The following is a 23,708-nucleotide window of genomic DNA, read 5'->3' on the forward strand; positions in this document are numbered from 1 at the left end:
TCTTCTAGGGTTTTTATGGTTTTAGGTCTAACATTTAAGTCTCTAATCCATCTTGAATTAATTTTCGTATAAGGAGTAAGGAAAGGATACAGTTTCAACTTTCTACTTATGGCTAGCCAATTTTCCCAGCACCATTTATTAAATAGGGAATCCTTTCTCCATTTCTTGTTTCTCTCAGGTTTGTCAAAGATCAGATGGCTGTAGATGTGTGGTATTATTTCTGAGGACTCTGTTCTGTTCCATTGGTCTATATCTCTGTTTTGGTACCAATACCATGCTGTTTTGGTGACTGTAGCCTTGTAGTATAGTTTGAAGTCAGGTAGCGTGATGCCTCCAGCTTTGTTCTTTTGACTTAGGATTGTCTTGGCAATGCAGGGTCTTTTTTGGTTCCATGTGAACTTTAAAGCAGTTTTTTCCAATTCTGTGAAGAAAGTCATTGGTAGCTTAATGGGGATGGCATTGAATCTATAAATTACCTTGGGCAGTATGGCCATTTTCATGATATTGATTCTTCCTATCCATGAGCATGGTATGTTCTTCCATTTGTTTGTGTCCTCTTTTATTTCACTAAGCAGTGGTTTATAGTTCTCCTTGAAGAGGTCTTTTACATCCCTTGTAAGTTGGATTCCTAGGTATTTTATTCTCTTTGAAGCAATTGTGAATGGAAGTTCATTCATGATTTGACTCTTTGTCTGTTACTGGTGTATAAGAAAACTTGTGATTTTTGCACATTGATTTTGTATCTTGAGACTTTGCTGAAGTTGCCTATCAGCTTAAGGAGATTTTGGGCTGAGACAATGGGGTTTTCTAAATACCTGATCATGTCATCTGCAAACAGGGACAATTTGACTTCTTCTTTTCCTAACTGTATACCCAGGGATACTGGTCTAAAATTCTCTTTTTTTGTTGTATCTCTGTCAGGCTTTGGTATCAGGATGATTTTACGAATCCTTGTAAAATGAGTTAGGGAGGATTCCCTCTTTTTCTATTGATTGGAATAGTTTCAGAAAGAATGGTACCAGTTCCTCCTTGTATCTCTGGTAGAATTCGGCTGTGAATCCGTCTGGTCCTGGACTTTTTTTGGTTGGTAGGCTATTAATTATTGCCTCAATTTTGGAGCCTGATATTGTTCTATTCAGGGATTCAACTTCTTCCTGGTTAAGTCTTGGGAGAGTGTAAGTGTCCAGGAAATTATCCATTTCTTCTAGGTTTTCTAGTTTATTTGCGTAGAGGTGTTTGTAGTATTCTCTGATGGTAGTTTGTTTTTCTGTGGGGTTGGTGGTGATATCCCCTTTATCATATTTTATTGCGTCTATTTGATTCTTCTCTCTCTTCTTCTTTATTAGTCTTGCCAGCGGTCTATCAATTTTATTGATCTTTTCAAAAAACCAACTCCTGGATTCATTGATTTTTTGGAGGGTTTTTTTGTGTCTCTATCTCCTTCAGTTCTGCTCTGATCTTAGTTATTTCTTGCCTTCTGCTAGTTTTTGAATGTGTTTGCTCTTGCTTCTCTAGTTCTTTCTTAAACAGACTTCCAACCAATCATTATTTTTTAGGTCTCACCTTTACTCTCCTACCACTTCTAGAGGGAACCGCTGCCTCTAATCCTTTCCTATGAGGAGCTGACAAATCTTCAAATCTCCACCCCTTTAACAAATCTCCCTTGTTCCTTCTCTCAGTTCCTCATTCACCTTCATTCATCATCATCATTCATCCTTTCATACCCTACTCCCTGCTTCCTCAGAGATGAAGATTCACTCCATTCTCTTGGCAATCTTCCAGGCCTTATCACTTGAGCTGGACCTTATCCAAGTATATATTGGACACATGCAGGCTGGAAGCCTTACCCCACTGTTTGATATTGAATATTGGCTTCATAAACAGACATAAACAACAGACTGTTGACATAACAGTTTTCCTTTGAGCAGGGAGGGCAGGGAGGGTGGATGAAGATTGGGAGAATGGTACCACAGCTGGAGAGAAAAGGGCTGTTGTCATCCATTTACTGAGTACAAGGAACAGTATCTTTCTTTACCCTTTTTCTTTTTTAAGTTTTGCTTACTCTTTTTACCTGGGCTAGTAGGAAGCTAAGAGTCATATTGAATTATTAAAAAAAGTTTTGAGGAACATTTATTGTGTACCAACACTATACAAGATGCTTTTGGCCTGAGCTGTTTCATCTGAGTCTGCTGCCAACATAAGGAGGGAGAAATTAATCCCCACCCTCACCCTGTACACCCTGGCTGAGTCCCGAACATTAGCAACTTCAACATCACCCACTGCTGGTGCCTTTGACTGTTTTATGCATGAGAAAGTAGGGAACTCTTCTTTTTCACTGATATAACAATAAGATTGCTATAACTTGAATAAAATATTAGTTATGTGTGGTAATTATTCCTATCAATACCCATGAAAGTAGTAGCGGTTAAGAGAAGGGAACCTGGACTTAAATTGGTTGTGGGACTTCAAGCAAGGCATTTAACCTCTGTCTCAGTTTGCTCAAATTAAATTGGGTATATTTGTAACATCTATCTCATAAGGTTGTTGTGAGGATTAAATGAGTCAATGAATGTAAAGCACTTAAATCAGTCCTTAATACACAGTGAGGAGTTAAGAAACTCTCCTATTATTATCATCATTACTATCATTATTACTACTATTTACCAGCTTCTAAATCACATAAACTTGACAAAAAGCCTGTAAGGTGTAAATTTCTCCCTAATTTACAAGAAACTCTTTCCTCACAGTAGCATTAATTGAAATTACAGTACTAACAAATGCAAATCTCATTCCTCACAGTAGCATTAATTGAAATTATAGTACTAACAAATACAAATAATAATAGAAATAACAGTGATTCTTCATAATCATGTCCATTTTACAGATGCAAGCCAAGATTATCAGGAGTGGTATTAATTATTATACTATCAATATAGTATGTTACTGATATTCTAAAATCATCTTAATTTAACAGGTAAGAGCAGATAACATAATTATTCTTATATTGGTATCCATTATTAGGATAGGTGCCAAAATAACATTAGCAGTAATAATAATAACATTAACCATGTAATATAATTTTGCCATTTCCCAGAGTGGAAGGCACCATACCAGCAGTACCAAGAATGGTAGTTACTATAGTTTTTTTCTTTTTAAATACTGTATTAAAATAATGCAAATAACTGCATTAACATTTTACCTCATTTATCCTGATTCTGACAAGATGAAAGGGAAATATCAGGATTCCTTTAACAGCATATAACTAACTTGTTATTAACTATATTTATTAGTAAGTTATTATTTAAAACTGTGCTGTACTTATTGTAATACTTGTAATGATTATGATATATATAATAATCATATATAATGGTATTGATTATAATGATTAATGATATAACCATTTAGTTATGAGCTGAATTATAATAATTGATGCTCTAAAGGTGAAATTATTAAATAGTATAATAATAATAATGTAAACACAAATAATAATGGGTGCAGAGTAATTATACTCAGTTAACAAAAAGTAAAGCATAATAGAAACCTTCCTGGTAGTACTTCCTGGTTAAATAATATTATAACATTATGATATTAATGTAACCACCCATAATAGTATTAAGGATATACTAGAATTAGGCCCCTTTCACTGCAGAGACAATCAGTACATGGGCAAGTTAAATATATTTAATCCTCTAACATCAACCTAAACGCATATAGTAACGTGGAATGTCCTGTAACTACACCCATTTCCCAGAGGGAAAAAGGTGAGGCCAGCATACTAGGTAGTGATTAGGACGCTGACATTGCAGAGATGCAAGTTATACCCAGGAAGTATGCTAAATGTGGCCATTTCCCAGCAGGAAAGTCTGGGACAGCTTGGTTGTGGGTGATACCCCTTGAGCAGCCTCATAATGCCATACTTCTCATTCATCCCAATACACACCCCCAGTCCTGATCCCAAGAAGCTTTTCAGGATCACCAACATCCTGAGAGGCCCAGCCTTCCCTCATCCCTCATCCACAGAGCATGCTGCCTTCTGACGGTCATTTTCAACTGGCACCTCCACTGTGCCAGTTGTGTAAGTACTTCCTCCTCCAGGGCACCTACTGACATGTACTCCCAGGTACCCCACAGCAGCACCACCCCATCCACCTGTGAGGAGGGAAGGTGGGTGGGGCTGCTTCTGGGGGCAAGCAAGGAGGAGCCCTCCCTCTTTCATTACCACCTCTCCTTGACATTAACCTGGGTGAGGCTATAGTTCACCAAGTGGACTATGGGGATGAATTTGGGGGGTGGAGGAAGTGCTCAGGGTCTGGGAGTTGCTGCTTGAGATGATGAAGGAGGGATTTTAATCCACTGATCCCTTTGTGCAATCAGATCTGGAATTAATCCAAGAATCAGTAAATTTCCCTCACTCCCAACCTATTTGAACAGATACATGAAGAACACTGGCTATCAGTGAGTCATGTAGCTATCTGAGGGGACAGTGTATAGCAGGGGTCTTCAACCCCCCAGACCACAGACTGTGGCCTGGTACCAGCCTGTGTCCTGCTAGGAACCAGCCCCACACAGCAGGAAGTGACTGGCAGGTGAGCCAGTGAAGCTTCATTTGTATTTACAGCCACTCCTCATTGCTCTCATTGCTGCCTGAGCTCCGCCTCATGTCAGATCAGGGACAGCATTAGATTCTCATAGGAGCACAAGCCCTATTGTGAACTGTGCATGCCAGGGATCTAGATTGCACACTCCTTATTAGAATTTAATGCCTGATGATCTGTCACTATCTCCCATCACCCCCAGATGGGACCATCTAGTTACAGGAAAACAAGTTCAGGTCCCACTGATTCTACATTATGGTGAGTTGTTAATTATTTTATTATATATTACAATGTAATAATAACAGAAATAAAGTGCACAATAAATGTAATGCCCTAGAATCATCCCAAAACCATCCTCTTCCCCAGTCCCTAGAAAAATTGTCTTCCATGAAACCAGTCTCTGGTGCCAAAAATTGGGGACTGCTCTGTAGAACTAGGCATGGGGCACAGCCATTGCAAAGACCTGAAGGCTAGAAGCTGCTTTGCTGGTTTTATGAACTATCTGAATGGCCCTAGAATGTACAAATTTGTGTTGACAAATAATAAAAATATGTACCAACGAACAAAGCTTTTCCCAATCCTATCTGGCTCTACTCCCTCTTTTAAGTATAGTTACAATTTTATATAAGAAATGTTTATGTTTATAATATTTTATATAAGAAATATACTAGGATGAATCATACAAACTTGTCAATATTTGAACATTTTAAACAATTTACCTTTCTTGATACATAATAACTATATGTATTTATGGGGTATATGTGATATTTTGTTACATGCATAGGCTGTGTAATGATCAAGTCAGGGTATTTAGGATATCCATCACCTCATGTTTTTATCATTTTGATGTGTTGGACACATTTTAAGTCCATGCTTCTAGCTATTTTGACATACAAAATACATTGTTTTTAGCTATAGTCACCTTATTCTGCTAAGAAAAATAATCTTATTCCTTCTATCTAACCATATGTTTATACCTATTAACCAGTCTCTCACCCCACCCCACATACACCCTTCCCCAACTCTAGTAACTATCATTCTACTTGCTACCTCCATTGAGACCAATTCTGTTAGTTCCCAATAAGAGTGAGAACATGTGACATTTGACATTCTGTGACTGACTTATTCAACTTAATGACTTCCAGTTCCATCCATGTTTCTGCAAATGTCAGGATTTCATTCCTTTTTATAACCACAGACTATTTCATTGTGTATATATACCAAATTTTCTTTATCCAGTCATCTGTTGATGAATACTTAGATCGATTCCATATATTTACTATTGTAAATAGTGCTGCAATTTACATAACAATGCAGGTATCCCTTCAATAAACTGATTCCCTTTCCTTAGGATAAATAACCAGTATGGGATTGCCAGATTGTATGGTAGCTCTGTTTTTAGTTTCTTTTTTTTTCCTTTGATAAATTGCCATACTGTTTTCCATAATGGCTGTATTAACTTCCATTCCTACCAACAATGTATAAGAGTTTCCTTTTCTCTGCATCCTTGCCAGAATTTATTATTTTTTTTCTTTTTGATAATAGCCATCCTAATTAGGGCAAGATGATATCCCATTGTGGTTTTGATTTGCATTTCCCTGATGATTAGTGATGTTGAGCATTTTTCATATATCTGTTAGTCATTTATATGTCTTCTTTTGAGAAGTGTCTATTTGTGTCTTTTGCCCACTTTTCGATGGAGTTATATGTTTTTTTCTTATTGAGTTGTTTGAGTTCCTTGTGTATTCTAGATTAACTAGTCTCCTATCAGATTAATAATTTATAAATATTTTCTCCCATTCAACAGGTTGTCTCTTTATTGATTATTACTTCTACTGTGAAGAAGTTTTTTAATTTAATTAAGTTCCATTTGTCTGCTTTTGTTCTTATTGTCTATGTTTTAGAGGTCTTAGCCATAAATTCTTTGTCTAGACTAATGTCCAGGAGAGTTTTCCTTAAGTTATCTTCTAGTATTTTTAGTTTCAGGTCTTATATTTAAGTCTCTAATCCTTGTTGAGTTTATCTTTGTATTTGGTAAGAGATAGGAATTCAGTTTTATTCTGCATGTGGCTATCCAATTTTCCCAGCACCATTTATTGAAGAGGCTGTCCTTTCCCTAATATAAGTTCCTGTTGGCTTTGTAAAAGATCATTTGTCTTTAAATATGTAATTTTATTTCTGGGTTCTCTCTTCTCTTCCATTGGTCTATGTGTCTATTTGTATACCAGTGTCATGCTGTTTTGTTTACTGTGGCTTTGTAATATATTTTGAAATCACGTAATGTGATGCCTGCAGCTTTGTTCTTTTTGTTCAGGATTGCTTTGGCTATTTCAGCTCATTTTTGGTTTCATATGAGTTTTTGGGTTGTTTTTCCTAATTCTGTAAAGAATGATGTCAGTATTTTGATAAGGATTATATTGAATCTGTAGATTGCTTTGGGCAATATGTTTATTTTAACTATATTAATTCTTCTGATCCATGAACATAGGATGTTTATCCATTTGTTTCTATCACCTTCAATTTCTTTCAACAGTGTTTCACAGTTTTCCTTGTAGAGATCTTTTACCTCCTTGTTTAAATTTATTCCTAGGTATTTTTTTCTAGATATATTAAGTGGGATTGCTTTCTTGATTTTTTCTTTTTTTTTGCCTAGGTCATTATTGATGTATAAAAATGCTAATTTTTGCACATTGATTATGTAACCTGCAAGTTTACTGGATTAATTGATCAAATCAAAGAGTTTTAGTGGAGTCTTTAGGTTTTTCTAGATATTAATTGATCAAATCAAAGAGTTTTAGTGGAGTCTTTAGGTTTTTCTAGATATTAGATTTTATCATCAGCAAAAGGACAGTTTTACTTCCTCATTTCCAATTTGGATGTCTTTTTTTTTTTTTCTTCTCTTGCCTGATTGCTCTGGCTAGGACGTCCAGTACTATGTTTAACAGGAGTGGTGAAAGTGGGCATCCTGGCTGGGCACAGTGGCTTACACCTGTAATCCCAACACTTTGGGAGGCTGAGACTGGCAGATCACCTGAGGTCAGGAGTTCAAGGCTAGTGTGGCCAACATGGTGAAACTCCATCTCTACTAAAAATACAAAAATTAGCCGGGTGTGGTGGCAGACAACTGTAATCCCAGCTACTCGGAAGGCTGAGGCAGGAGAATCACTTGAACCCAGGAGGTGGAGGTTGCAGTGAGCTGAGGCTGCACCATTTCACTCCAGCCTGAGCCGCAAGAGTGAAACTCCATCTCAAGAAAAAGAAAAGAAAAGAAAAAAGAAAAAAGAACAAAGTGGGCATCCTTGTCCTTGTCTTGTTCCAGATTTTACAGGAAAGGCTTTCAACTTTTCCCCATTCAGTATGTTTTCAATTGTGGTTTTGTCATATATGGCCTTTACCTTTATTAATTTGAGATGTGTTCCTTCTTTGCCTAGTTTGTTGACTGTTTTTCATCATAAAGAGATGTTGAATTTTATCAAATACTTTTTTTCTACATTTATTGAGACAATTGTATGGCTTTTGTCCTTCAGTCTATTGATGTGTTGTGTCATGTTTTTAGATTTGCATATGTTGAACCATCCTTGCATCCCTGATATAAATCCCACTTGATCACAGTGTATTATCTTTTTGATGTGCTGTTGGATTTGATCGTCTAGTATTTTGTTGAGGATTTTTATGTCTATGTTCATCAGATATATTGGCTTGTAGTTTTCTTTTTGTCATTGTGTCCTTGTCCGGTTTTGCTATCAGCATGATGCTGGCCTCATAGAACGAGTTAGGGAGAATTCCCTCCTCTTTGGTTTTCTTGGAATAGTTTCAGGAGGATTGATATTAGTTCTTCTTTGTATGTTTGATACAGTTCAGCTGCAAATCCATCTGTTCCTGGGCTTTTCTTTTTTGAGAAACTTTTTATTACTGATGCAATTGTCCTACTTATTATTGTTCTGTTCAGGTTTTCTATTTCTTCCTGATTTAGTCTTGGTAGCTTGTATGTTTCCAGGACTTCATCTGTTTCCTCTAGGTTTTACAGTTTGTGAGCATACAGTTATTCATAATAGTCTCTGATTATCTTTTGTGTTTCTGTGGTATCAGTTGTAATGTCCCCCACTTTATTTCTGATTTTATTTGAGTTTTCTCTCTGCTTGGTTAGTATAGCCAGTGATTTATCAATTTTGTTTATCTTTTCAAAAATCCAATTTTTCATTTTGTTGATCCTTTGTATTTTTTCAGTTTCTATTTCACTTATTTCTGTTCTGATCTTTATTATTTCTTTCCTTCTGCTAATTTGGGGCTTGGTTTGTTCTTGCTTTTACAGTTCCTTGAGGTGTATTGTTAGGTTGTTCATTTGGTCTTTTTCTACTTTTTGATGTAGGTGTTTGCTACTATAAACTTCTTAGTAATTCTTTTTTGCTGTATCCCATAGGTTTTGGTATGTTGTCTTTTCATTTTTATTTGTTTAAAGAAATTTTTTTATTTCCTTCTTAATTTCTTCACTAACACAGTGGTTGTTCAGGAGCATTTGTACAATTTCATGCATTTGTACAACTTCCAAAGTTCCTCTTATTTTTTGTTTTATTCTATTGTGGTCTGAGAAGATATTTGAGGTGGTTTTAATTTTTTAAAAAATATGTTGAGCCTTTGTTTTGTGGCCTAACATATCATCTGTCTTGGAGAATATTCAATGTGATGATAAGAATGTATATTCTGGCTGGGCAAAGTGGCTCATGCCTGTAATCCCAGCACTTTGGGATGCCAAAGTGGGTGGATCACGAGGTCAGGAGATTGAGACCATCCTGGCTAACAAGGTGAAACCCTGTCTCTACTAAAAATAGAAAAAAAATTAGCCAGGCATGGTGGCGGGTGCCTGTAGTCCCAGCTACTCGGGAGGCTGAGGCAGGAGAATGGCGTGAACAACCCAGGAGGTGGAGCTTGCAGTGAGCCAAGATCACGCCACTACACTCCAGCCTGGACAACAGAGCGAGACTCTGTCTAAAAAAAAAAGAATATTCTGCAGGTGTTAGATAAAATCATCTGTAAATGTTTGTTAGATCCATTTGTTTATGGTTCTATTTCAATCCAATATTTTTGTTGTTGTTTTTTGGTCTAGATGATCTGTCTGATGCTGAGATTGAGGTGTTGAAATCCCCCTTATTCTTATATAGGAGTCTATCTCTTCCTTTAGATCCAATAATACTTTTTTTCTATATCTGGGTGCTCTGGTGTTGGGTGTATATGTATTCAGAATTATTATATCCTCTTACTGACTTGATCCCTTTATCATTTTATAATGACCTTCTTTGTCTCTTTTTACTGTTTTTGACTTAAAATCTGTTTTATCTGATGAAAATGCAGATATTCCTGTACACTTTTGGTTTCTGTTTGCATGGAATACATTTTCCATCCTTTTACTTTGTCTATGTCTTTATATGTGAAGCGAGTTTCTTGTAGGCAGCATGTAGTTAGGTCATGTATTTTTTATCCATTCAACCAGTCTTTATCTTTTAAGTGGAAATTTTAATTTGTTTATAATCAAGGTCGTTATTGATAAGTGAGTATTCCTGTCATTTTATTAATTGTTTTCTGGTTGTTTTGTAGATGCCTTGGTCTTTTGTTTCTCTCTTATTGTTTATCATTGCTATTTGTTGGTTTTCTGTAGTGCCAGCAGTGGCAGCAGTGGGACAGACAGATGGATAGGATCTTGGACTCCTGGCCAGCATGTGTGGCATCAGCAATAATAGTAGTGGTGATGGGACAACACTTGGGCTCCCAGGCAGCACTCACTATTGTTAGCAAGGATGGGAGGACAGTCTGTAGCCCCCAGCTGGGTGCTTGCATGTGGATGCAGGTAGTGGGGTTAGTGGCAGGCTGGGTGGGCTCATCCTTGGGTCTCTGGTAGGAGTGCACAGATGCCAGCAAGGGTGGACTGGGCATGTTGGTCCCTAGGCACCTGCATGGCATCCTCAGGCACTGGCGCAAGTGGAGGGTGGTGTTTCAGACTGGGTGGGCCTATTTCTAGGTCCGCCAATGGTGCACATGGGCACAGGTTGTGATAGGCAGGGCAGGATGACCCACTGTGGTGGGTGGAGAGAGCCTAATGTCAGAGTGCATGCAAGTGCGCAGTGGTTCTGTTGCTGTATGATGGGTGGTGGGGCATAGGTGGGGGGTGGGGGGCAGTGGTTGGTGTTAGTGGGAGCAACTCCAAGCCAGTGGGCAGCTTTCAGGCTTTGGATAATATTTGTTTTGGCCTCTGGTGGCAGCAGCAGCAGCTGCAGTTGTATGCAGGGAAAGCCTGTCCTCATGGTGTATTAGTGCACAGCAGCCATGCTACTTTGGGGGTAGAGGTTGCTGTCAATGGCAGCATCCCCAGGCAAGTGGGTGGCTTTCAGGCTCTGGGGAGCACATGCTTCAACCTCTAGTTGTGGCAGGAGTGACAGGTATTGGGGCAGCAGTGTGCGGGGAGAACTTGTCATCAAGTCACATGCTAGTGTGCAATGGCCCTGCTGCTGGTGTGGGCAGGGTTTCTGTCAACAGCTTCAGATAGGCAGCTCTCAGGTTTTAGAGAGGATGAGCTTTGGCTCTCTTTGTCCCAGAGGCAGTCTCCTTGGCATGTTGCACTGCTCCATTTCCTGGAGTATAGGAATCTGTAGAGGCTAGAATGTTGGGGACCCTGCCACACTGCCGGACCCAGCTGGCCTTGCACCACTGAAACTCTTCAGGTGAATGCAGCAGGATGTAAGTGGGGCTCCAGGGGTTTGGAGATGTAGGGACTAATGTCAGCACAGAATCCAGTCTCTTGAGGGCTGACTCTCAACATAGCACCACGGTATGGTTTCTTAGGTCTAGGGGATGTCTGGGATCCAGTATTAGCTAGCTCCCTCTGTGGAGCAAGCTGTCACATGGTCTCCTGGAAGCTCCTTACATTAGTGCCAGGTTCCAGGAAGACTGAGGGGTTCTCCTATGGCTAGGGTTGCAGGAGTTCATGGTGGGAATGTGGACTGCTGGGTTCACTCACTTACCCTTCCCCCACATTGGAGAGTCTCTCCAGGCTTCCAGCCTATCCTAGCCAAGCAAGCTGCCTCACTTTCCTTTCCTTCCTTGTCTTAGGTGTTTCCTGTCACTTCTCTGTTGAAATTCAGCATTCTCTCTTAGGTGATCTATTCGAAGTGTAATTATATACTATTTTGGTTCTTCTTTGTGGAGGAGGTGAGTGTTTGATACCTCTAGTAAGCCATCTTGAATCCTTCCTGAATATTTGACCTTTTTAACTTAAAAAAAATTTCATATAATTAAACTATTGCAATTGACATATAAATGCAATTATATATTTAATTATAACAATATGCATTATATACATTATATAACAACATAAAATATTTGAAGAGCACATAATATAAATACATATACATTAATAAACTGTAAATATAATATGCAATTGAATACATTTAAATAATATAATTTATAAAATATGAATATATTGTATAACCTGTAATGATATTAGAATATAAGTTATAATAAAGCATGTACAAAATATACATATGATAATGGTATATAGTATTATTACTATGTACTATACATGTATTGTTTTTTCGTATTATATAAAATGAATACATTTGAAAATATAGGTTAGAATATTTCATAATGCCCTTTTACTGTCATGAAGTGAAATTTATAGGTAATATGACTCACCTATCACCTAAATTTGAAAAAACAATTAATGAATTTAATATAAAGATGAAATATAAGTAATTTAGTGAGAACTAATATGTATTATATGTAAAGGCTTGAGAGGTACAGTAGAATAATTAACAAAATAAGTATATAATTAACATGAGCAGTAGTAGTGGTAGCAGTAGGAATAGGAAACCCTTACTGAGCCTTATCTGTGTGTCAGTCCCTGTTCTAAGTACTTTCAGGTGTGTGAACACCTTTAAGTACACTCTCTTAGACGTCAGTAGACTGGAACACATCTCAGAAGAACCTTCAGTTAACTGACATTTATTCCCACCTACACCCTCTCCCTTGTAAGACAAGCTTTTAGTCACTAGTATGTTTTTTTCAAGATACTTATCTATGTATATAAGAGCCTAAACTTGAAAGAAATAGTGGTTATCTCAAGGCAGGGGTTTGATATGAGGAATGAGGATAGGACTGTGTGTACTGAATAAAGGAGACATTAGCTATATCTGCAATGTTTTATTTCCTTAATAAAACAAAGCTATTGAAAGTGAATTGGAAAAAAGTTAACACTATTAATTTTGAAAGATGAAATCATGAGAATTTTTAATATTATTCATTTTAGTTCTCTGTTAACATTGAAATTTTAAAAACTAATAATAAAGAATATCACCAGGAGATTTTCCACGATCATATATGCAGCTTATCTTCCCAACCTTGAAACTCACCAACTCGGATAATCCATTTTACCGGTACTGGGTTAGAGCTTGTCTGGTTTAGCACCTTCATTTCTTTAAGGAGTAGAAACTGGCTTTCCTTGAATTGGGTATCTTGTTAATGAGGCAGAGGCGGAATGATAACTCAGATTTTCTGATCTCCAGCCAGCTGTCTACTGTTTTCAGTACCTTAGCATTGGGGTCCAGGACGATGACCTCAAAAGCCTGACATATCTTCAGTCAAGCCACAAGGATTTTATTCTCTTCACAATTCTCTACTTATTGGGACAGAAAAGTGGATTCAGATGTTTTAGAAAAGATTTCTGAAAATCCAAAGATTAATTTCCAGCTAATGTGAAAATTAGTTAACCAAAGCAGTTCACTCCACTGACTTTTAATTATGTGAGTTATCACAGGATGAGAATTTATGGAGTCAACCCTCTGTATCCACAGGTTTCACATCCATGGATTCAACTAAGCATGGATCAAAAATATTTAAACAATAACAATATAACAATAAAAATAACACAAAAATAGAATATAACAACTATTTACATTGTATTAGGTATTATAAATACTCTAGAGATAATTTAGAGTATGTGAAAGGATGCGTGTAGGTCATATTTCAAATACTATACCATTTTATATCAAGGTCTTGAGCATTCAAAGATTTTATTATCCTAATGTGGGGGAGAGGGTCCTGAAACCAATCCCTTGTGGATACTGAGGGCTGACCATAAACCTAAATTCAGTAAGACCTCCTAAGTTTCTGATCTGGGAGGTACTGAGGGGAGATGGAGAGTAAACAGAAAGAAAGAAAAACGTGAGTCTCTGACCTTGACTAAAGTGCAAATCAATAAAGTAGGAAAACCAAGATGCCATTTGACACCTACTTAAGCTCAGAGCATGACTAGGATTTGGTTGGGATATGCATGGAAGGTAGGAAAAATGGTATGAGGATGAAGACAGGAAGGAACTGACTGAGCAAAGGTCCACAGCATAACTGCTTTCTGACAAGGTTGGGTAAGGTGAGACAGGCAGGGAAGTCAACCTGTCTAGAGCAGGAAGTTTCTCTTGGAGAGTGGTAGACAGATACTTTGATAGGGTAGACTTGGTGATTTTGACTATTCAGCATGGAATCATGAGTTCTGGAGTACAGTTGTAGCAGAGAAATTATTTTGTTATTCCTGTTTGTTAGATGCTAGCTAACCCAATTAAAAAATGAGCAATAACTGAACAGAAATTTCTGAAAAGACACACAAATGTCCAACAGATATGTGAAATAATGTCACCGTAACTAATTACCAGAGAAATCCAAATTAAAACCAAAATGAGACATCACCTTACACCTGCTAAAATGGCTACTACCAAAAAGATAAAAGATTGTGTTGGCCATAGGATATAATTTTAATGTAGCAAACCCCCACATTGTGACCATACCTCCATATTCAGCTTCCTCTCTGATGACTGCCATCATGCTATACTTCACCAACCCTTAACTGCTTACAGTTTTGAGTACACACTGTATTCCTCACCTTTGTACCTCTGCTACCATGGTCCTCTTCATCTGGCTGAACTCTATCTAGTTCTTTAGACTCAGTTTAATCAATATATTTCCAGGAGCCTATCCTTACCCTAAAATGACTTTCAAGAAATGCACATAGAAATCTTGTAAAACATTGATACATTGGAAAAAAATTACCATAAACTCTTAACCCTAATGTGAGCGTTATAACTATTTGATGATTTTCCTTCCAGCTTTTTAAGGCCTATTTTATTTAAACAATAGAGATTTTATTGTACAAAATTTTGCATTCTGTTTTTTATTTGATTTGACATTATCCTTTGAGCATTATCCCATCATTAAAAACAATTTAAATAGCTTTATAATATATTCCACCATGTTGGCTTACTTCAATACATCTAATTATTCTTCTATTTAAAAAAAAAGATTGTGTTGGCAAGGTTGTGGAGGAAAGGGAACCCTTGCACACTATTGGTGGGAATGGATGTTAGTATACACACACACAATAGAATACTATTCAGCCTTTAAAAAGTAGAAAATCTTGTCATTTGCTTCAACATGGATGAACCTGGAGGATATTATGTTAAGTGAAATAAGCCAAGCACAGAAAGACAAATACCACATGATCTTACTTATATGTAGGATCTAAAAAAGTTGAACTTAACAGAAGCAGAGACTAGAATGGTGATTACCAGGGGTGGAAAGTGAGGAATGGGATAATATTGGTTAAAGGGTACAAAGTTTCAGTCAAACAGGAGGAATAATTTCAAGATATCTATTGCGCAGCATAGGAACTATGGTTAATATATACCTGAAAATTGTGAAGAAAGTCAATCTTAAAAGTTATCACTACAAAAAAAATTCATGTGAGGTGAAGGTTATGTTAATTAGCTTGATTTAATCATTTTACAATGTATACACATATAGAAACATCATGTCATATGTCATATATTTATATAATTTTATTTTTTAATTACAACTTAATAAAGACAAAAAAAGAATATTGAAATAATCCAAGCAAGACATGAGAAGCACTTAGATAGACTTCAGTGTCTTTAAGGATAGAAAGGAAGGGGACAGATTTGAGTAACTTTTCAGAAATGGGCAAGGCTTAATATCTTATGGAAAGGGTAGGAGGTGGTCAGTGAGAAGAGAAAGTTAAGATTCAGTGATGACTCCACACTTTTTGGCTTGGATGACTGTGAACATGAGAGGTGGGGCAGATTTTGCAGGGGAGAGAAGCTCACTGCCTAGCATCCTGGATTTGAGGGGACAGTAGAAACCCTGTTACAGGGCTTGGTGGGCAGTTCTACTACCCTGTCTCCCACAGGCACATTAGCATTAACATCAGTGCATCTGAGGAATTGTCCTGGCTAGTGTCTAATTCCCAAGAAGACTCATCAGGTCTCAAGGTAATCAGAAGTTGAGGAGTTGGTTGTAATGCCTCTCCATGGCTTCACTTTCAGAATGCACTGGAGGCTCATTCATTAGATAAAGATCAAAAGAGTGATTTTGACAAAGCATTGCACAGATTCTGTAATGAGAGGGAAATGAAAATGGTTGGCAGCCCATTATTAAGCGTAATAACTAGGTTGCAATGAGATGAAGGACTTCATTTAGGCAGATCTTTCCCGTTGATGAATAATACGGGGTAAAAGTGTGAAAGGAAGCATATAATCCAATTCATAAAATATGTAAACTGAACAGAAATTTCTGCAAAGGTATTTTAAAAAACCCAAGGCAGTAATAATTCATTGTATATATAGAGCTGAGTGTGAAATCTTTCTACTGATGGACAATGATGCACAGATGAAATTTTTAAAATCAATATTTTTTCCAGACAGAACTTTATTTTTTTTTTAAAATGACAAAAGCTCTGTCTGTACTTCTAGGCTGGGAGAAAAGAGGCACAGGTGTAGCAACAGGGGCACAGGCCACTCACATTTTAGAGAGTTTGACTTGCTTGTGCCTGTGGAGTGCCCACTTGAGGCAGACAGAGTCCTCTGTGCTGGGTATAAACAGGAAGAAACTTTTCTTAGATGGGGGCATATCTGAGATAGAAATACAGGGCATTCAACTCCCACATTAAAATACTAGGAAAAAGAGCATAACATTTTATTCAACAAGTAAAATATATGCAAATGTTAAAATAAACACAACTATATTTCTTTTTTTTAAGAGGAATTGACTGAATTTTATTTATTTAGTATTTATTTATTGAGACAGAGTCTTGATCTGTTGCCCAGGCTGGAGTGCAGTGGCATGACCTCTGCTGGTGTGCAGTGGCGCAATCTCTGTTCACTGCAACCTCTGCCTCCCAGTCCCAAGCGACTCGTGCCTCACCCTCCAGAGTAGCTGGGATTACAGGCGTGTCCTGCTAATTTTTGTATTCTTAGTAGAGATGGCGTTTCACTGTGTTGGCCAGACTGGTCTCGAACCCCTGGCCTCAAGTGATCTGCCCGCCTCGGCCTCCCAAATTGCTGAGATCACAGGCATGAGCCACTGCACAGGCCCACACACAACTATATTTCTTAAATATAATGGTAGGAATGGGATAATCATTCCCAGATACTTAATTTTAAATAAATTGATAGGGGTCAGATAAAGTTTTCCAAAGTTTAGATCTGACCTTTGGAGATTACGTCAAGATCATGAATTATTAATAATTACTCTGTAAACACTGTATAACTCATAGATAAATAATTAGCATACATTATCTTACAGCTATTCTTCCCACAATGGTTATTATTTGGGAATATGATGTCCCTCAGCTGGAAATGTCTACTCCTGGACAGGCATGAACTCTGTGGAATACACATGACAATTTGGATAGCACCAAGCAAATTTTAATATTTTACTAGCTCCTGGGCTGGGATGAAGAGAAGTATAGGAGGCAGGATATAGAACACATAATGATTAAGATTATAAGTTCTGTGTCCAGCTTATTTGGGTTAGAGTCTGAATTCTGCCACTACAACTTGAGTGACCTTGAGTAAGTCACTTAAACTCTCTGAGCTTTCTTTTTCTCTCATCAGTAAAGTGGAAATAAGAAGAGTCCCTCCCTCCCAAAGCTGACATGAGAATGAAAGGAGAAAAATTTGTGCAAAACACCTAGCACAGTTCTTGGATGTTCTGTTCTAAGGGCCCAATTAAACTAATAGCTGCTGCTGCTGTTACACCTTTCTGTGCTGGGTCATTCACTGGGGGTGTCTGTGTGTGTAGCCTGGTTCCCCAGTTTGAGCAAGATCGCAGCTGTATCCTCAACTTTTGGCTTCTGTCACCGACAACGGTGCATTCCCATAGGTGTGCTGTGATTCACCTCCAGCAACCAGCTGGAGGTCAATGATAAATCCGTAGTTTTAAAGCTAATGTGGGGAAAACATGTACAACAAAAACTTGGACAGCTCGCCCTCTAGTGGTAATTTTATGAATTGCCCCCAACAATTGCCCTGTTAGCTCACAGGAAAACTGTTAGTAAAAATGAGTGGGATTAAGTTTGCATAGTTAAAACATCTGGTTTAGCAAACGAATTTGTTAATCACAAACACATAATAAGCTAGTATAGGGTACATGCTTGCATATTTTCTCACGTGCTGATTAGCCATTATACCTAACGAGGGATTTCCAATTTGGGGAAATAAAAGTCCAGAATCAGCAATTCTATACGTAGTTATATATCCTGTCCCCCAATAAGAAATTGTGTATAGTCATTAGAGTCTAGTTTCATTGCACTCAATATTCTTTTTTTCTGAAATAATGTTATAATTGTTGATAATAGCAACTTATCCTCTTGTAGGTATTTATAAATTTTCACAGTGTTTTTATTTATTATTATTATTATCATTATTATTATTATTATTATTTTTTTTTACAACAGATAGATGCAGCAGGATTTGCCTTCCTGATTGTACTGAAGGGAAATTAGGAGGCTTATCTATAAAGAGGCTAAATGAGTTTGCTTGGGACACTCAGGGCACTTTGCAGGGGACTGCACTGATTTTTACTTGTAGGAATCTCCTTCTAGCAAAATAAATTGCATAGATGCTGGCATGTTCCTTTCTAGTCTTTATGTGCTCCTTCTTTGGAATCTTTATGTCGAACTCCCTAGACATACACTGGTTGTACAGATCAGAATGAAAATGATTAAAATAGAGATACAAGTTTTATAGAAGTGGCTTTCTTCACTCCATTATAATTGTTTTGGAGAACTCATATATTAAAGCACTTTGTTTGTTTGTTGGTTTTGAGACAGAGTCTCACTGTGATGCCCAGGCTGGAGTGCAATGGCATGATCTCAGCTTGCTGCAACCTCCACCTCCTGGGTTCAAGTGATTCTCCTGCTTTGGCCTCCCAAGTAACTGGGACTGCAGGCATGCGCCACCATGCCTGGCTAATTTTTGTATTTTTGGTAGAGACAGGGTTTCACCATATTGGCCAGGCTGGTCTCGAACTCATGACTTCAGGTGATCTGCCCACCTCAGCCTCCCAGAATGCTGGGATTACAGGTGTGAGCCACTGCACCCGGCTGATATTAAAGCATTTGTACCCACAAGACTAAACCAAATAATAACTTTTTGAGCCTTATAGAAATCTAAGTCAAGGGAGTAGTGATGAGAATCTTAAAAGCCCACAATTGTTCTTTTAAATACTGAAATTGCTATTCATAAGACTTGAGTGAACAGAGAAAGGATAATTTAGGAATAGGAGGTGTTTTCAAATCCAGGGACCAGAATATTTATAATCATACTCACTGATTGTGAAACAGAGGGCAGACATACATTCACTTATACTTTCAGTGGGTTCGTTCCATAGCAAGCTTCAGTCCAACTGCAGAGTTTCACTATTCAGGGGAAATAGTGAAATTCCCTTCCTTCAATGCCTCCATTCACATTTGTGGCTGGTCAGTGAGATACAGTTATCAAATCACCTGTGGGAGAAGCCAGTCTATCCAGTCAACACTCTTCTCAGGAGCCCTGCAAGGAGCTTGCTTAAATAGGTGCCACTGGAATTGTGAACAGTATAGGGCTGGATAGCTCTGTGGATTGGAGACTTGTGCAGATGAGATCAAGCGCACCAGTTGGCTCCCTCTATGGGCTACCCAGTTCCACTGTGGCCCCAGTTGATCTGTAGCCTGCACCTTTGTCAGCTGCATCACAGATGTATTCATTCAGCCATTCAGTGTTTGCCAAATATGTATGGAGAGTCTACATACAAGGGGCTGTGGAAGTATGGCATGTGATTGCAAACTCCTGATGACAGAAATCTGACTTGTGTGCATTACTTTTAATGGCACTTGGCAAATTCAGTTATATGTGACCTTTCATCTCTTCTTGCCCTTTTGTGACTTTCTGATACCTCTAAGCTCTTCCCTCTTAATGTCAGTGTTCAATCCCTCCATGTTGACTGATCACCTGACTTTTCAGGCCTCTTACTTCAGCCTGTATTACTTAGTTGCTTCCCTAGTCCAAAATCTAAAAATAAGTGTGCTATATCCTTTTCTAGCTCTTTTTTTTCCCACTCTTGGATTATTAAGAATAGCAATCCAATAAAAAATAATCATACCAACTTGTTGGAATCTAGTAGGGATCTAATACTCTAATTTAGGTTTAAGGCTACAATGCCTTAACTCATGGAAATGGATTTCTACTGATGAAAGTGTAGAGTGAGAAAATATTTGGTGGCACATAGGCATTCATAGATCCGTGTTATCATACCTCTGGTCCATTTTAATGGGAAAATTCCCTGAGATCTCTTGAAATATCTTCTGTTGTAACCTTACACTGCAAATACTAAGGGAAAAGAATAAATGGGGATAACGTTTAGAAATTACTTTCTCCATTATTGTATTTCTGTTCTCTGGCTATTGACTACCTTATAACTAAATACTCCCTCTCTGATACCTAAGGCAAGGGAACAGAAGAACAGAGACCATAAATCTATTAAGTCAAATACATATTGCTCACATGGCCTTTAAAGAGAAATGAATTATCAGTGTACTCTCCAGGTCTGCATGATAAAACTAATTGTAATGGCAATTAAATGTATTACACTGCCATTGAGCATGCTTGCTGTGACTCTGGAGCAGATACATTGATTACCTTCAGTACTTACCATGTCCCATCACTAATGGGCCAAAGCAGACTGTTAACATTGTAAAGGTGTAGGATTACGCAATAGATCACTTAGAAGAGATAACTAAAGAGATTTGGGAAGCAAATTGAAATAGCATTTCAATTTTTTTTCTATCAAGTAGGTAATGATAGAGTTTGATGCTATTTTGCAAAGCCAAATTTGTTAATTCAAAATATTTGCTGTGCATCTTAGGATTAGGGGAAAACAAAAACTGAAATATTAAACAGTTTTTAAAAATATTCTCATGGGGTTTATTTTGTTTCTATTAACCAACTTTTGAAAAACAAGCTATGAGAAAACATATATTTTCTAACAAATATTTATATCATTACCTCTCAGTTGTTTCAATGCATGCAAAGAGTATCACAGATAATTTATAAAAAGAATAATATAAAATCCATTTAAAGATGATAAAACAATAAATATTAAAGTTGTATTTGATCCAGAGGTGTATCACTAGTAATTCATAATAACCCAGAAAGTTCAACAAATTCAAGTTTCCTTCTTTTCCTTCTTGAAAGTTTTGTAGTGACAAATGACAGGTAAATAATCCAATAGCAAGGACTGAATTAAAAAGACCCCTAAGAGACAGCCAGTGATCAGTACATATTTAGTCCAAACCACTGTACCTTCTTGGCTTTAACAGTGTACAACAATCATCAGAATCCATAGTGATGAATCTGATACCTCTGAATCCTCAAAGAAAGTTTAGATGCCCTTCACTATCAATTTAAAGGGAGTTATTTATTTGTTTGTTTGTTTATTTCTAATGAATACCTCACATACTATAAGAGGAGTTGAGGCAGTGTGTAATAACAGCCCACGTGCAGCAGGCCAGTGAAAGCCAAAGTCAGAAAGAGAGATCAGAAACCAGAGTTCAAAATCTTTCTTGGGCCATAGACCCCTTTGAAAATCTGAAAGAAAAAAGAGCTATGGAAAATTTCCCCAGAAAAGTATACCTGTGTAAATAGGCACATTGTTTTGCCAACAACCTTGAAGCTCAGGCAGGCATCCTCCCACTGGGTGTCCTTGAACCCTAGTTCAAGAACCCCTCATATAGAGAAAGTGAAATCCTGAGGTAAGATAGTTATTACACTTGAACATTGCATTTAGCTCTGAGCTTCCTGTCAACTGAGGTTAAAAGATTAAACACGCTGGGTTAGAGTTCTCAACATCTAAAAAAGGAAGCAGATCAGTTCAAAAAATCATAAGTGAAACATATAATTTTAAAATGGCAATGTTTATACATTTATCTGAGATGATTGTTTTTTAAAGGGTAATCAAGAAAAATGAAGGGATATAGCGTAATTTGATGAATTTTTTTTGAAAATAAGAGATTGGAAATAAAATAGCTATGCTAATTATATTGACCAGCATATGAGATTGGCCACAGCATTTCATTTTTAATCCTTCTGGAAAATAAGGAATTTACTGTACATGTCTTTCTTTAATGGTAGATTTACCTACCTACCTAATATTATTTGATTACAGCTGACAGTAATATAATATATTCCCATGAGCACTCAGCAGCTAAGCAGAAAGGGAGGCCTTAGGGTATAAAGAGAAATTGACCTATGGTTAAATGTATGCTATTAATAGGTCATACCATGGAAAACTAGCATGTATATAACAGCAAATAATTACTGTAGGTGCCTACTGCTTTCAACTAGAGCATTTACTTTCTCAAAGGCAAATAATAGCACAATTGTTATTGTCACAATTATAGGCATAGGCAGTATAGGGTAGGGGTTAAGAACACAATCTGGAATCAGAGACTGGTTTTCCACCACTTATTGGCTGTGTGACCTTGGGCAAAGTCATTTAACTTCTTTTGTTTCGGTGTCTTCATTTGTAAAATAATAAGAAAAGCATTCATCTCAGGACCACTTCTAGGCTGTGTAGAGGTCTCTTGGAAATAAGTGTTTTGTGGGGCTCCTGTCTATATAAACAATTTGAGTCACCTAAAACCAATATGTCAGCGTCATTCTAGTAGTCCAATTTCACAGGCTAATGTGATGGAAATACTGCAAGGCTAGTAGAAGCAAACAACTTGCCTGGCCACTCTGCTGGAATTAGGACCTGGCCATGGTGCCACAGGACAAACCTATAGGCACGAGTTCTGAAGCTCCTTGAAGAATCTGGTCTATCCCAAGCAGAAGGTGGCTGCAGAAGATTGGAAGATACCCCAAAGGCACAAGGCTGGAGCAGGGACTGTGCTTACTAAGGTTTAAGCAGGATACAAGTCTATCTCATAGGGTCACTGGGAAGATTGAATGAAGTAATCTATGAGGAGCACTTAGGATATGTTGGTGATGATTACTGCTCACACTATTATTGTCAACAATGCTCACTGTATCTTACGCCTCTTCTGATTTTCTTTCAGTGGATGGCTGCATTGATTGGTCAGTGGATCTCAAGACATACATGGCTTTGGCAGGTGAACCAGTCCGAGTGAAATGTGCCCTTTTCTACAGTTATATTCGTACCAACTATAGCACGGCTCAGAGCACTGGGCTCAGGCTTATGTGGTACAAAAACAAAGGTGATTTGGAAGAGCCCATCATCTTTTCAGAGGTCAGGATGAGTAAAGAGGAAGATTCAATATGGTTTCACTCAGCTGAGGCACAAGACAGTGGATTCTACACTTGTGTTTTAAGGTGAGTGTTGTGTGAAAACATTGTCCAGTTACATGGCTGATAGTCTTTTGAGTGGGACTTGAGTACATATAGGTATGCCTCATGTTGTATAATGGATATGTTCTTGAAAGGTTGCAGTACATGTGGAGCTTCAGTAAATTCCAATTCTAATTATCTGTCAGAACTACATAGCAAATTCCTATTAGATTTTCATAAAGTAGAATTCCCATTTACTGTGTGTGCTTATTTAATTTAGAAAATTTTGTGACTTGGGCCGGGCGCAGTGGCTCATGCCTGTAATCCCAGCACATTGGGAGTCCGAGGCGAGTGGATCACCTGAGGTCAGGAGTTCGAGACCAGCCTGACCAATATGGTGAAACCCTGTCTCTATTAAAAATACAAAAATTAGCTGAGCATGGTGGCGGGTGCCTGT

At 37.7% G+C, this 23,708-nt stretch overlaps 1 protein-coding gene across 1 annotated transcript in view; it reads left to right on the forward strand.

Annotated features, from left to right (window-relative positions):
* Positions 1–23,708, forward strand: part of IL1RAPL2 (interleukin 1 receptor accessory protein like 2) — a 1,281,282-nt gene that overhangs the window by 637,838 nt on the left and 619,736 nt on the right. Inside the window, exon 3 of the mRNA XM_025372668.1 lies at positions 23,023–23,296. Coding sequence (XP_025228453.1) covers positions 23,023–23,296 — 274 coding nt within the window. The remainder of the gene's footprint in view (positions 1–23,022; positions 23,297–23,708) is intronic.

Source organism: Theropithecus gelada, chromosome X (genome assembly GCF_003255815.1).
Source record: "Theropithecus gelada isolate Dixy chromosome X, Tgel_1.0, whole genome shotgun sequence".
In the NCBI taxonomy this organism is placed as follows: Eukaryota; Metazoa; Chordata; class Mammalia; order Primates; family Cercopithecidae; genus Theropithecus; species Theropithecus gelada.